Raw genomic sequence first — 15,675 nt, 5'->3', positions numbered from 1 at the left:
GGACTGGTGCTCGAGAAAGCTCTTGAGAGTCATTTGGCCAGCAAGGAGATCAAACCACTGAATCCTAAAGGAAATCAGTCCTAAATATTCCTTGGAAGGACTGATACTGAAGCTGAAGGTCCAGTGCTTTGGCCACCTGATTCAAAGAACCAACTCTTTGGAAAAGAGCCCGATGCTGGGGAAGACTGAGGGCAGAAGAGTAGGAGGCCACAGAGGATGTGATGGTTGGATAGCATTATCAACTCAATGTACATAAGTTTGTGACATTCCCAGGGACAGTGAAGGACAGGGAAGCCTGGTATGCTTCAGTCCATCTGGTCACAAAGAGTTAGACATGACTGAGTAACTGAGCAACAAGAACAACTACAGTGTCATTTCCAGCAGAGTAAAAGATAAGAGTCTTTAAAATGCCCTGTGGGACCTTAGGTAATCAAGACCACTGATATGCTATCTGAAAGTGATTTCCTACTATTCTCAATCGAACTGGCCTACATAAACATGGCAAAAAATGTTCAAACTACCACACAATTGCACTCATCTCACATGCTAGTAAAGTAATGCTCAAATTCTCCAAGCCAGGCTTCAACAGTACGTGAACTGTGAACTTCAAGATGTTCAAGCTGGATTTAGAAAAGGCAGAGGAACCAGAGATGAAGTTGCTAACATCCGTTGGATCAGAAAAAGCAAGAGAGTTCCAGAAAAACATCTACTTCTGCAATATTGATTACGCCAAAGCCTTTGACTCTGTAGATCACAACAAACTGGAAAATTCTGAAAGAGATGGGAATATCAGACCACCTTACCTGCCTCCTGAGAAATCTTAGTGCAGTTCAAGAAGCAACAGTTAGTACCAGACATGGAACAACAGACTGGTTCCAGAATGGGAAAGGAGTACATTAAGACTGTATATTGTCACCCTGCATATTTAACTTACATGCAAAGTACATCATGTGAAATGCTGGGGTGGATGAAGCACAAGTTGGAATCAAGATTGCCAGGAGAAATATCAGTAACCTCAGATATGCAGATGATACCACCCTTATGCCAGAAATGGAAGAAGAACTAAAGAGCCTCTTGATGAAAGTGAGAGGAGAATGAAAAAGCTGTCTTAAAACTCAGGATTCAGAAAACTAAGATCATGGCATCCAGTCCCATCACTTCATGGCATAGATGGGGAAACAATGGAAACAGTGAGAGACTTTATTTTCTTGGGCTTCAAAATCACTGCAGATGATGACTGCAGCCATGAAATTGAAAGACGCTTGCTCCTTGGAAGAAAAGCTATGGCCCACCTGCATATTAAAAAGCAGAGACATTTCTTTGCCACCAAAGGTCCATCTAGTCAAAGCTATTGTTTTTCTAGTATTCATGTATGGTTGTGAGAGTTGGACTATAAGGAAAGCTGAGCCCCAAAGAATTGATGCTTTTGAACTGTGATATTGGAGAAGACTTGAGAGTCCCTTGGACTGCAAGGAGATCCAACCAGTCAGTCCTAAAGGAAATCAGTCCTGAATATTCATTGGAAGAACTGTTGCTGAAGCTGTAGCTCCAATACTTTGGCCACCTGATGCAAAGAAGTGACCCTGATGCTGGGAAAGATTGAAGGCAGGAGGAGAAGAGGACATCAGAGGACGAGATGGTTGGATGGCATCACTAACTCGATGGACATGAGTTTGAGCAGGCTCTGGGAGTTTGTGATGGACAGGGAACCCTGGCATGCTGCAGTCCATGCAGTCGCAAAGAGTCAGACACAACAGAGCGATTGAATTGACCTGAACTGAGAGGAAACTTGGGTACTTTTGGAAGATCAGCAAAAGTTTCTAGGGGGCAGATACTATGCAAAAAATTCTATATCTCCAGTTTCCATTTGTGTTCTTTCCTGAAATCCATCTGCTTGAGAAAGTATCTGATTTTCTATAGATTCCCCTTAATTATTTATCTTTCCAAAAACAAAAATCTTAATCTCTTACCCAAGAAAATGTAATTATGGTGCATTGCCTCCCGATATGAAAACTTTCAAGGTGGCAAAACCTTTCAGTCACCCTGAACAGGGATTATTTCAAAAGGGAAGAGGAGTGACTGTCAAAGGCTGAAGACTAAAAAAATGAAATCAGACTTTTTCTCAAGAAACTTAAATCTGATTTGGCATAGAAGGTTATCTCTAAGCACTGGTTTCATTAGTTAGGCTATTGTGACATTTTCCATAAACTGAGTATCATTGTTTTGACATATATTTAAAATGCACATAAAATATATAGATAGCTTCCCAGGTGGCACCAGAAGTAAAGAATTTGCCTGCCAGTGCAGGAGATGCAGGAGAAGTGGGTTCGATCTCTGGGTCAAGAAGATTCTCTGGAGGTGAAAATGGCAATCCACTCTAGTATATCTTGCCTGGAGAATCCCATGGACAGAGGAGCCTGGTGGGCTACAGTCCATGGAGTTGCAAAGAGTCCAACCTAACTGAGCATGTGAGCACAGCTCAGTGTTCTGTAAACGTATACTGTTGTTAATTTATCCCCACCCTGGATCTCACCACATAAATTTACCTGTTTCCTTTTACTACCGTAGTAATCAACTTTTGCAATGGAAAGTATTAAACCTATATTTTTCTACTAGAGGGTAGACATTTTATAGAATATATTCTTAGGATAAGCAGTTTGTAATTTTCATAGAAGGCTTTTAAATTACCTTTCCAAAAACTCTAATATTTATAACAATGGCAGTGTAGGAAAGAATTCATTTTCCCAAACTTTTGCTATCTGATACCTCTTATAATTTACATTTCCTTAGTGACTATGGAGTTATATATATCTTTATCAATCATCCATTTTGAAATTGGGTTGTCTTTTGTCATTAATTTGATCTTGACATTTAAAAAGATTATCTTCTCTTTATAGTGATTTGAGTATGATTTTGATCAGTGAGTTGAACTAAAATAACTTTGAATTTTATGGTATCCCAGAACCTTTATGATGAATGACATTATGTGACAACATTTTTCCAATGAAAATTCCAGTGTTGTAATTCTGTTTTATTGATTCTTTAATAGTTAAGGGAAGAAAGTCGAAGGCTGGCTTTGGCTGCCAAACGAGAAAAGAGAAAGGAGAAGAGGCGAAAGAAAAAGGAAGAACAAAGAAGAAAGCTAGAAGAAATTGAAGCCAAAAATAAAGAAAACTTTGAACTCCAAGCTGCTCAAGAAAAAGAAAAGCATAAAGTTGAAGGTATTTTCTCTAAATCGTCTAATTTCTTTCATATAATGCATTCTATTCAAAATTACATTTCATTAAATATAAATAACTTAAGGTAACATTAAATATCAATGAGTCAAGATAACAGTAGATCTTTTACGTTATTAAACCCTAAAGTATTTATATGCTCTTTTTATTTATTGACTTCATCCCACTTCTATTGTAAACAATTCCAAACCTACACACAAGTTGAAAGAATGATAAAACAAACACCTGAATACCCTTCACCTGATTTAAAAACAAACATTTTACTGTATTTGCTTTATCCTTTTCTCTGAGTATATATACATATTTTTTCCCTAAGCTATCTGAAAATAAATTGCAGGTGTCTGACATTGCACCTGGAATAAATACATAAAATCATAAAAAAAATTATCAGTACTTCCATAATTTCATCTACAGGCAAGACCATGTTCAGAGTTTTCTTAAATGAGGAAATCACTTTTAATTACTTTCTAACTAAAAATCCTTTGAGGTAAGGATATTGTTAGAAAGAACCACTGTCATTAAACCACCAAATATGTATGGTGTGTATGTGTGTATTTCCCTCTCCTCCAGTCTTTTATTTTGAAAAATTTCAGGCTACAGAAAATTATAAGAGTTGGTATGATGAATACCTGCAAGTCACCTAGATTCATATAACATTGTGGCACATTTATATTTTTCCTCTTTTTGTTCTGAATAGTCTTATATATATTGTACACATCATACAGAATCACCCCTAAATACTTGAGCAGTATTTCCCAAAAAAGAACATTATTTTATGTAATGACAATAACATTATGACACTTGAGAAATTTAATAATTATGAATAATATGTAACATATAGTACATATTCATTCCCAAAATAATTTCAGATTTTTAAAAAATGTTTATTTATGTATTTGTTTGCAGCAGGTCTTAGTTGCAGAACACAGGATCCTTTCTTAGTTGCGGCATGTAGGGTCTTTACTTGGAGTATGTAAGATTTTATCTGTGGCATGATGGATCTAGTTCCCTGACCAAGAATCAAACGTGGGTCCCTTGCATTGAGAGTGTAGTGTCTTAGCCTCTGGACTATCAAGAAGGTCCCCTGAAATATTTTTTTATAACTTCTAGTATATGTTGTTTAGAACTTAGGAACAGAGAGAATAGAATAATCATATCCATCTCATTACTAGTGAATGATGGAATGACTGATGACTTTATATCTAAAAGTAGTAGTAAAGTAGCCTCTCGGTTTATTTTTGTCAAGTGCTTAAAGCTAAATATATGGCAAGAACACTAGAACTTGCTAATTCGGTATTACTGCTTCTACAGATGAGCCTGAAGTTTTGACAGAGCCTCCAAGTGCCACAACCACTACTACCATAGGTATATCTGCAACCTGGACCACTTTGGCAGGTTCCCATGGTAAAAGAAATAATACCATAACTACAACCAGTTCAAAGAGGAAAAACAGGAAAAATAAAATTACTCCGGAAAACGTTCAAATTATATTTGATGATCCACTACCAATCTCATACAGTCAGCCAGAGAAGGTGAACGGAGAGTCCAAGAGCAGCAGTACCAGCGAGAGTGGAGATAGTGATAACATGAGAATTTCCAGTTGCAGTGATGAAAGTAGTAACAGCAACAGCAGCCGAAAGAGTGACAATCATTCACCTGCCGTGGTCACTACCACTGTGACCAGCAAGAAACAGCCATCAGTTCTGGTTACATTTCCAAAGGAGGAGAGAAAATCTGTTTCTGGCAAGACTTCAATAAAGTGAGCTCCAATTTTTATTTTCGCAATTTACAGTATCGTTATGAAACACTTTGTCGTTGAATTTTTTAGTAAAGCAGTCAAATGAAAAAGACAAAGTAAGTGTTTGTCCTTGTTCTTAAAGAAGGTACAATTCTTTAAATTAAAGAACAACTATGTAATTTCTTCATTTGGATTCTTAACCCATGATAAGTATCGGTTGTGGTTTTTCAGAGATTGTTATTGTATTTCAGTTCCGCTATATTTGACCTCTAGATAATATCTTCTTAAAATTGCCCCTTCATATTATGCCCAGTATTGGAAAATGAAAAATAAAATTTCTCTCATTTATTCATAATATTAAAAAAATAAAGAATAAAATCATGTGTTAGTTTGCTGTTATCATTAAAAAATTCTTCATCTGTTCTATAGTTAATGTGTTTTTCCTCCTTGTTAAAGATTGTCAGAGACTATCAGTGAAGTGACCAGTAATTCTCTCTCCACTTGCACAAAATCTGGTCCATCTCCCCTTTCCTCTCCAAATGGGAAATTAACAGTAGCAAGTCCCAAGCGTGGACAGAAGAGGGAAGAAGGATGGAAAGAGGTTGTAAGGAGGTAATTGATTATTTCTTTGTTTTTCCCATTCTTTTTATATGTACTCTATTTCACAGAGAAGTATAGTGTACCTTGTGATTAAATTCCCCTAACTATTCCCAATGCTGCAATCAAACTGGTGGCCCAGGGCTGCCAATGGAGACAACCTATACTATATTTTATATGGAAAAAAGTATATGTTAATACTTTCAAAACTGGGAGATTTTACATAAAAAGTTAGGTCATTGTGTGTGCTTCACCTGCATAGATACTGGCTTTTGGTAGTGAACTAATTTCTTTAAGGTGATAGATTGTCTTCTTCTTCTTATAACCTTGAAGCCCAGTAGATAGTGTCTACCACATGGTTATAAATATTTGGAGAGTAAATAAATATTGGTTTTAAACTATTCTTGTCTTCAAATCATAGAATATTTTTACTTCAAGAGTTTTAGAACTAAAATATTTTACTGTATTTTGCTTGGGATTTTTTAAATACTGTGTTAAAAGTAAAACAGTATCCCAGAAACTGAAAGGTGTTAAGATACCACTTACCAAGAAAGGATGTGATCCAAAAAAAGTATAATGTACATTTCTTTCCCTGTTTTCGGCCAAGGCTTCCCCTCAGCCTCCCTCTCTGTCGTCATCTCTGTCTGTCACACGGCTATTGAACTAATTAAAATCGTAACACCAGAGTTCATTCTTGCTGTTAGTCGCTCAGTCATGTCCGACTCTTTGCGACCCCATGGACTGGTTCTCACCAGGTTCCATTATTCATGCTCTCATATAAAAAGCCAGATAATTCCATCTTTGCATGCGGTCTTACTTATTTCTGGCTGTACTGGGTCTTCATTGCTGTTGTGGGCATCTCCAGTTGCAGCACTTGGGCTCCTCTTATGGTTTGTGGGCTTCACTTGTTACAGCAAACAGACTCTGGAGCACTCAGGCTCTCTTGCTGTGGGTGCCTGGGCTTAGTTGCCCCAGGGCATGTGGGATCTTAGTTCCCCAACCAGAGATCAAATTTTCATCCCTTCCTTTGGAAGGCAGATTCCCAAACACTAGACCACCAAGGGAAGTCCCTGAATGCATCTTATATGATAGTATACAAACAAATTCTTAACTAATTTAAAATAATGATCCCTGAGTCATGTTCTTTAAGAGAAAAGGAATTATCAGGTGAGTTAGTTATATATATAAAAGGGCAGAGAGGCAAGGTTTTTAAACACTACTGTTTAAAAAAATTCTAATTTAATATTTAATCTATTATGAATAAATAATTTATTCATTGAAGCATAATTGGCTCATTCTATTTATTGAGAGTTATACTGTTTTTGTTTTAGAAGTATTCTTTAGTTTAGACTTGTAGGAAATTTATATCTACCTTTGCTGAATCTGAGTAATTTTGTGTTAGGTGGGTTTTGCTTTTTGGAATTCCAACAGGCTTTTCTATTTCCTCACACAACTAAACATACCTTAGCAAGTGTCCATATTTGTGGATAATCATTTGAAGGCTTCTAGAAGGATACAGGAAAACATGAATTTTTAGTATCATCCTTTCAGTTATATATTGGTTAATAAAAAGAATGTAAGTCAGATACCTAAAGGCACTCGCAATAAATCTTTCTTAACTCCTTGGGCTAGATTAGACACCCCTATCAATGTGTCTTTATGATACCCTGTTAGAGCACTTATGACATCGTGTTATAATTTTCTTACTTGGTTTCTACATAGTCAATATATGTGGGTGGGAACCCGTTTGTCTTATTTGCTATTAGTAGTTGCATTTACACAGTGTATGTCTACATGGATGTGCTGTATAGATCATAATGAAGGATAAAAGTCAAAAAAGCAAACAGTTTTTGGTAATAATATAAGAAACTCACTCTCTCTTTTTTTCTGTGGCTCTCGGTTGCCTTGTATCATTTAGGATGAGATTAGGTAGAAGAGGCTTATTCAACAATGTTCTGCATTTATAGAAACATATTTTAGTATAACTATCTTAATTACAATGACTGATATTCATGATTTAGCTTAATTTATTTTTCTAACCATTAAACAGGTCAAAGAAAGTATCTGTTCCATCAACAGTGATATCCAGAGTGATTGGAAGAGGAGGCTGTAATATTAATGCGATTCGGGAGTTCACTGGTGCACACATAGATATTGATAAGCAGAAAGACAAGACGGGAGACCGGATAATAACTATAAGGCAAAATTTTGTCTCTTATTTTTTTTCCCTTTATATTTATTGCACTAGAGCTTAAAAATTACAGATAAGCATGTGAGTTTTCAATGGAACTTTGTATTTAATAGCATACTTTTTTTTAAATGAAAATTTGATTCGTGTTGGAGAAAATAACTCTTAAAATTTGTTTTTCTAATTTATATGTTCTTATGAAGTATTTCAAAGGACTTTAAAAGAATTTTTCTTTTTTGTATATATGACAAAGATTTGAATAATTTTTCCTTATATAAACATTTAAAAGGCATTCTTAAAACTTATTCTGAGTATTTTTAACTAACACATTTTAGTAGTTTTCCATCTTTCTCTTAAATTAGCATTTGAGATTTATTATTCTCAGATTGTATACTTAGAGTATGAGCTCAGTAATAGATATAAATCTAAAGTAGATATTTGTTTTGAATTGAATATTTGAGTATTTCTAAGCTGTAATAGCCTTAAAGATGATATTATAAGAAATCATAAATTTGGTTGTGATAGACTGGTGCCCTTCATAATAATAGAGGGGCTGATAGTTTAATAACTTGCCTCAACAGGAAGAAGGCAATTAATTCACTCTGTTTTATATTTATCCTCCTCTTCTATCTTTTTTATGCCTCTTCTGGCGTAGGTGTGGTCACACTTGCCTTATCCAGAGAAGAGGGAAAGCAGAAACCCTTTATGAGTAATTTCCACCTCGGGGTTTCCATAAGGTTTTCCTATCAGTCACATATATTCCTAAACATTGAAGACTGGATTTTGACCTTATGGCCATTGTTGACATTATCAGGATTCTTCTCTCATTTTGAGACATCTGTCCAAAATAGTTAAAATAATCACTCTACTTATAAAGAAACCAGTAGTAAACATGCTGTAAATAGAGTCATTTTACATACCTGAATTTAAAATAAAAGACTGTTTTCTTACTCAGTGATATTATTGTTCTTGCTTAATTGTACTGTTTTTAATATTGATCAATTGTTTAACTTAATGGTAACAATATGGATTATGTAGGGTTTTAAGTGCAGTGATTTTTCGATCTAGAATGTATTTCACAGTAGGAAAATGATTGCTTAGCCTGAGGAAACAATAGTGAAATTAAATTTTTTGAAAAGAAGTAATTTGTTTCTCCTTTGAAAGATACAGTGGTGTGTTGGACAGTTTATCCCTTTGCTTGCAAAATACCTCAAAAATAGAAAACTTGCTGCTTCAGCTTTTTATCTGTTTTCTGTATATATGTGCATACATGTGCAGTGTACACACGAATGAATTTAGGCCTTATATATCTTCAAAAGGGGAAATTGGACCTAATTTTTTTTTTTTTGGTCAACTTGTAGGGGTGGCACTGAATCAACAAGACAGGCAACTCAGTTGATCAATGCTCTGATCAAGGATCCAGACAAAGAAATTGATGAACTCATTCCAAAGAATCGTTTGAAAAGCTCCTCAGCAAATTCCAAAATAGGGTCATCAGCACCTACCACCACTGCTGCTAACAGTTCCTTAATGGGAATTAAAATGACGACTGTAGCTCTGTCATCAACATCTCAAACTGCCACAGCACTTACTGTGCCTGCAATTTCTTCTGCATCTACTCACAAAACCATTAAGAATCCAGTGAATAATGTGAGGCCTGGTTTTCCAGTTTCTCTTCCATTAGCATATCCTCCTCCACAGTTTGCACATGCTTTGCTTGCTGCTCAGACTTTCCAACAGATCCGTCCACCAAGGTTGCCCATGACCCACTTTGGAGGTACTTTTCCACCAGCTCAATCCACTTGGGGTCCTTTTCCTGTCAGGCCTTTGAGCCCTGCCAGAGCTACTAACTCGCCTAAGCCTCACATGGTGCCTCGCCATAGCAATCAGAATAGCAGTGGTTCTCAGGTGAATTCAGCAGGTTCTTTAACTTCAAGTCCAACAACTACAACCAGTTCATCAGCTTCAACGGTGCCTGGTACATCTACAAATGGCAGTCCGAGTTCACCTTCTGTTAGAAGGCAGCTTTTTGTCACAGTTGTGAAGACATCCAATGCCACCACCACAACAGTCACAACCACAGCAAGCAACAACAGCACTGCACCCACAAATGCCACATATCCTATGCCTACTGCCAAAGAACACTACCCAGTATCATCCCCATCTTCCCCGTCACCACCAGCCCAGCCAGGAGGAGTTTCTAGACACAGCCCTTTGGATTGTGGAACAGCATCTCCAAATAAAGGGGCATCTTCCTCTGAACCGGAAGCAGGTAGTCCACCAGTAGTAGAAACAACAAACAGTAGACCTCCAAACAGCAGCAGTTCTTCTGGGAGTTCATCAGTTCATTCTACTCAGCAACAGCCTCCGGGATCTGCTTCTCAGGAGCCAAGACCACCTCTTCAGCAGTCTCAGGTTCCTCCCCCGGAAGTCAGAATGACTGCTCCTCCTTTAGCAACCACAAGTTCTGCTCCAGTGGCGGTGCCTTCTACTGCCCCAGTGACTTACCCTATGCCTCAGACACAAATGGGATGCTCCCAGCCTCCTCCTAAAGTGGAACCACCTGCTATTAGACCACCCCCTCATGGCACAACTGCCCCTCACAAGAATCCAGCTCCAGTGCAGAATTCATCTGTTGCAGTCCTCAGTGTCAATCACATTAAAAGACCTCACAGTGTTCCCTCCTCTGTCCAGCTACCTTCGACCTTAAGTACACAAAGTGCTTGTCAAAATTCAGTACATCCAGCAAATAAACCTATTGCTCCCAATTTCAGTGCCCCCTTACCATTTGGGCCCTTTAGCACATTGTTTGAAAATAGCCCAACTTCTGCTCATGCCTTCTGGGGAGGATCTGTTGTTTCATCTCAGTCAACACCAGAATCTATGCTATCAGGAAAATCCTCATATTTGCCAAATTCAGATCCCTTACATCAATCTGATACTTCTAAAGCTCCAGGTTTCAGACCACCATTACAGAGACCCGCTCCAAGTCCCTCAGGTAAGATTGTATTTTCTGACATTTCTTCACCTGCTCATTTATGCAGATGATGCAAAACTCAGGTTATTTTCTAGTACTTTTACTCTGACTGGGCCAGATGGACAAACTGTTTTACTAAATCAAATGCTGTTGTGAGTATTGTGTATTTAGCATGGCATTATTATTTTTTTAAATCTTTTTAGAAACTGCAATGGATTTTACCTTAAATTTACTGTAAGTAAATTTCTTCATCAGATACATTTTTCTCTTTCAGAATAAAAAAACAAAGGCTCTTATATTTTAATTTAGTAGGATAATGCCATCAAAAGTTTGCTTTTATTTCAAATAAAAAAATACCATATATTTTTAAAATTTTATTTTACTTCCACTTTACAGTCAACTCTACCTTCAATCTGCAACCCCCCACCTCTGATATCCACAAATCTGATCTTTTTCAATGAGTTTGTTTGTTTTAAATTCTACACATAAATGAAAATATAAACTTTGTCTTTCTTTGTCTGACTTGTTTTACATAGTTTGATGCCCTCATGGCACATCCATTTTATCAGAAATGGCAGAATTTCCTTCTTTTTTAATATATGTATGGCTGAATAATATCCCACTGTGTGTGTTTATATGCCACACACACACACAGTGGAATATTCAGCTATATTTTTTTTAAAAAGTGTATGTTTGCCACAGCTTCTTTTCCATTCATCCATGAATGGATACTTAGGTTTTTTTCTATGTCTTAGCTATTATAAATAATGCTATTATGAACATGGGAGTGTATGTATATTTTCAAGTTAATATTTTTGTTTCTTCTGAATATATTTCCAGAAGTGGAATTTCAGGATCGTTGTGGTAGTTCCATTTTCAGTTCTTAAGATCCTCCATCCTGTTTTCCATAGTGTCTGTAGGCTGATCGTGTTTCAAGTACTTACTTAATGAGCAGATATAGCTGGTAGCTGCCGTATTGCACAGTGCAGATGTTGAACACATCTGTTAACATAAAAAGTTCTATTGGGCAGTGCTGATATTTAAAGAAGATCTAAAGATCTGGTTTTGAGTGGTTGCTTTTTCTTTTTTAACTTTTTACTTTGAAATATTTTTTATGGAAGAGTTCTTCTATAATTACCCCAACTTCCCCTTTTTATTAAAACTAAGAAATTAATATTGGAATAGTATAATTAACTAGACTAGAGACTTTATTCATACTCCACAATTTTCCAGTAATGTTCTTTTTCTATTTCCATGCTCTACTGATGTCTAAAAATATTATCTATGCCTTTTCAGAAAGGTTGCCAACTTGATGTGTGTTATTGACGAGATGACATTCTGGGACTAATGGGAACTGATTGTTATGTTTACCTATTAGCACATAAATGTAATGAACATGATCAGTAAATACTTCCTTGCTGGGAGTTGACTGAAACATTTTTTGTGAATTTTCAAAAGCAGTTTCTCTTGAGTACTAAAACAATAGAATCAATATAATTTATTGTAAAGCTTCATATGCTAATACATTGTAATGCTTTTTTAAAAAAATTTTATTGGAGTATATTTGATTTACAGTGTTGTGTTAGTTTCAAGTGTACAACAAAATGAATTGGTTCTATACGTACATAGGTCCACTCTTTTTAAGAGTGTCTCCCCATATGGGCCATTACAGAGGAGTAGGTAGAGTTCCCTGTGTTGTACACTAGGTTCTTATTATTTGTTTTATATGCAGTAGTGTATATATGTCAATCCTAATCTCCCAGTTTGTCCCTTACCCCCTGGTACCCGTAAGTTTTATTGTCTACATATGTACAGAGCTACATCTATAACTTCATTTTTGTTTTGTAGATAAGTTTTTTTTTATTTATACTCTTTTTTTGGATTCCATTTACAAACTGTATCATATATCTGTCTTTCTCTGTCTGACTTCACTCAGTATGACAATTCTAGGTCCATCGATGTTACGACAAATGGCATTATTTCATTCGTTTTTATGTCCGAGTAATATTTCATTGTACATACGTACCGCATCTTCTTTATCCATCCTCTGTTGATGCACATTTGATTGCTTACATGTCCTGGCTATTGTAAATAGTGCTGCAGTGAACATTGAAGTGAATGTATCTTTTCAAATTATGGTATATGCCCAGGAGTGGGATTGCTGGGTCATACAGTGTGTTAATCGCTCAGTCCTGTCCAACTGTTTGCAACCCCATGGACTGTAGCCTGCCAGGTTCCTCTGTCCATGGCATTTTCCAGGCAAGAATACTAGAGTAGCTTGCCATTTCCTTCTCCAGGAGATCTTCCCGACCTAGGGATCCAACCCAGGTCTCCCACATTGCAGGCAGATTCTTTTACCTCTGAGCCACCAGGGATCATATGGTAGCTCTGTTTTTAGTTTTCTAAGGACCCTCCATACTGTTCTCCATAGTGGCTATATGAATTTACATTCTTACCAATAGTGTAAGAGGGTACCCTTTTCTCCACACTCCTTCCACCATTTATTGTTTATGGGCTTTTTGATAATGGCCATTCTGACCAGTATAAGGTGATACCTTGTGTAGTTCTGATTTGCGTTTCTCTAATAATTAGTGATGTTGAGCATCTTTTCATATGCTTTTTAGCCATCTGTATGTCTGCTTGAAGAAATGTCTATTTAGATCTTTTGCCCATTTTTTTTTTTTTTGACAGAGTGTTTGTTTCTATTGAGCTGCATGAGCTATTTCCATATTTTGGAGATGAATAAGAAATGCTTTTTTTATTTAATTTTTTTAAAGTTGGAATTTAGTGAAAACACTTCATTTTTCAAAAAAAGTAAAATCTAGGTAATATGTTCAGTTCAGTTCAGTTGCTCAGTCGTATCCGACTCTGCAACCCCATGACTGCAGACGCCAGGCCTCCTTGTCCATCACCAACTCCCAGAGTTTAACCAAACTCATGTCCATTGAGTTGGTGATGCCATCCAACCATCTCATCTTCTGTCATCCCCTTTTCTTGCCTTCAACCTTTCCCAGCATCAGGGTCTTTTCAAATGAATCAGCTCTTCACATCAGGTGGCCAAAGTATTGGAGTTTCAGCTTCAACATCAGTCCTTCCAATGAACACCCAGGACTGATCTCCTTTAGGATGGACTGGTTGGAACTCCTTGCAGTCCAAGGGACTCTCAAGAGTCTTCAAACCCACAGTTCAAAAACATCAATTCTTCAGTGCTCAGCTTTCTTCACAGTCCAACTCTCACATCCATACATGACTACTGGATAAACCATAGCCTTGACGAGGCAGATCTTTGTTGACAAAGTAATGTCTCTGCTTTTTAATATGTTATCTAGGTTGGTCATAACTTTCCTTCCAAGGAGTAAGCGTCTTTCAATTTCATGGCTGTAGTCACCATCTGCAGTGATTTTGGAGCCCCAAAAGATAGCCACTGTTTCCACTGTTTTCCCATCTATTTGCCATGAAGTGATGGGACCAGATGCCATGATCTTCGTTTTCTGAATGTTGAGCTTTAAGCCAATGTTTTCACTCTCCTCTTTCACTTTCATCAAGAGGCTCTTTAGTTCTTTCTTCTTCACTTTCTGCCATAAGGGAGGTATCATCTGCATATCTGAGGTTATTGATATTTCTCCTGGCAATCTTGATTCCAGCTTGGGCTTCATCCAGTCCAGCATTTCTCATGATGTACTCTGCATATAAGTTAAATAAGCAGGGAGACAATATACAGCCTTGACGTACTCCTTTTCCTATTTGGAAGCAGTCTGTTGTTCCATGTCCAGTTCTAACTGTTGCTTCCCGACCTGCATACAGATTTCTCAAAAGGCAGGTCAGGTAGTCTGGTATTCCCATCTCTTTCAGAATTCCCCACAGTTTATTGTGATCCACACACTCAAAGGCTTTGGGATAGTCAATAAAGCAGAAATAGATGTTTTTCTGGAACTCTCTTGCTTTTTCGATGAATCCAGCAGATGTTGGCAATTTGACCTCTGGTTCCTCTGCCTTTTCTAAAACCAGCTTGAGTATCTGAAAGTTGATGGTTCACATATTGCTGAGGCGTGGCTTGGAAAATTTTGAGCATTGCTTTTCTAGCATGTGAGAAGAGTGCAATCGTGCAGTAGTTTGAGCATTCTTTGGCATTGCCTTTCTTTGGGATTGAAATGAAAACTGACCTTTTCTAGCCCTTTGGCCATTGCTGAGTTTTCCAAATTTACTGGCATATTGAGTGCAGCACTTTCATAGCATCATCTTTTAGGATTTGAAATAGCTCGACTGGAATTCCATCACCTCCACTAGCTTTGTTCGTAGTGATGCTTCCTAAGGCCCACTTACTTCACATTCCAGGATACCTGGCTCTGTGTGAGTGATCACACCATCGTGATTATCTGGGTCATGAAGATCTTTTTCGTATAGTTCTCCTGTGTTGCCACCTCTTCTTAGTATCTTTTGCTTCTGTTAGGTCCCTACCGTTTCTGTCCTTTATTGAGCCCATCTTTGCATGAAATGTCCCCTTGGTATCTCTAATTTTCTTGAAGAGATCTCTAGTCTTTCCCATTCTATTGTTTTCCTCTATTTCCTTGCACTGATCACTGTGCTTTATTATCTCTCCTTGCTGTTCTTTGGAACCCTGCATTCAAATGGGTGTATCTTTCCTTTTCTCCTTTGCTTTTCACTTCTTTTCATAGTTATTGTGAGGCCTCAGATAGCCATTTTCTTTTTTGCATTCCTTTTTCTTGGGAATGGTCTTGATCCCTGTCTCCTGTACAGTGTCAGTGAACCTCTGTCTATACTTCATCAGGCACTCTATCTAGTCCCTTAAATCTGTTTCTCACTTCCGCTGTATAATCCTAAGGGATTTGATTTAGGTCATAGCTGAATGGTCTAGTGGTTTTCCCTACTTTCTTCAATTTAAGTCTGAATTTGGCAATAAGGAGTTCATGATCTGAGC

The 15,675-nt window shown here is 37.2% G+C and overlaps 1 protein-coding gene across 3 annotated transcripts in view; it reads left to right on the top strand.

Moving 5' to 3' along the window:
* ANKRD17 (ankyrin repeat domain 17) overlaps nt 1–15,675 on the top strand; it is a 168,661-nt gene that overhangs the window by 137,605 nt on the left and 15,381 nt on the right. For all 3 annotated transcript variants that reach the window (XM_068975662.1, XM_068975661.1, XM_068975660.1), the window contains 5 exons: nt 3,050–3,221; nt 4,548–4,995; nt 5,431–5,586; nt 7,622–7,771; nt 9,121–10,757. In XM_068975662.1, the coding sequence (XP_068831763.1) occupies nt 3,050–3,221; nt 4,548–4,995; nt 5,431–5,586; nt 7,622–7,771; nt 9,121–10,757 (2,563 nt within the window). The remainder of the gene's footprint in view (nt 1–3,049; nt 3,222–4,547; nt 4,996–5,430; nt 5,587–7,621; nt 7,772–9,120; nt 10,758–15,675) is intronic.

This window comes from Capricornis sumatraensis, chromosome 7 (genome assembly GCF_032405125.1).
Source record: "Capricornis sumatraensis isolate serow.1 chromosome 7, serow.2, whole genome shotgun sequence".
Taxonomy (NCBI): Eukaryota; Metazoa; Chordata; class Mammalia; order Artiodactyla; family Bovidae; genus Capricornis; species Capricornis sumatraensis.
The sequence above is the reverse complement of the archived record's forward strand: the minus strand, read 5'-3'. Positions and strand labels throughout refer to the sequence as shown.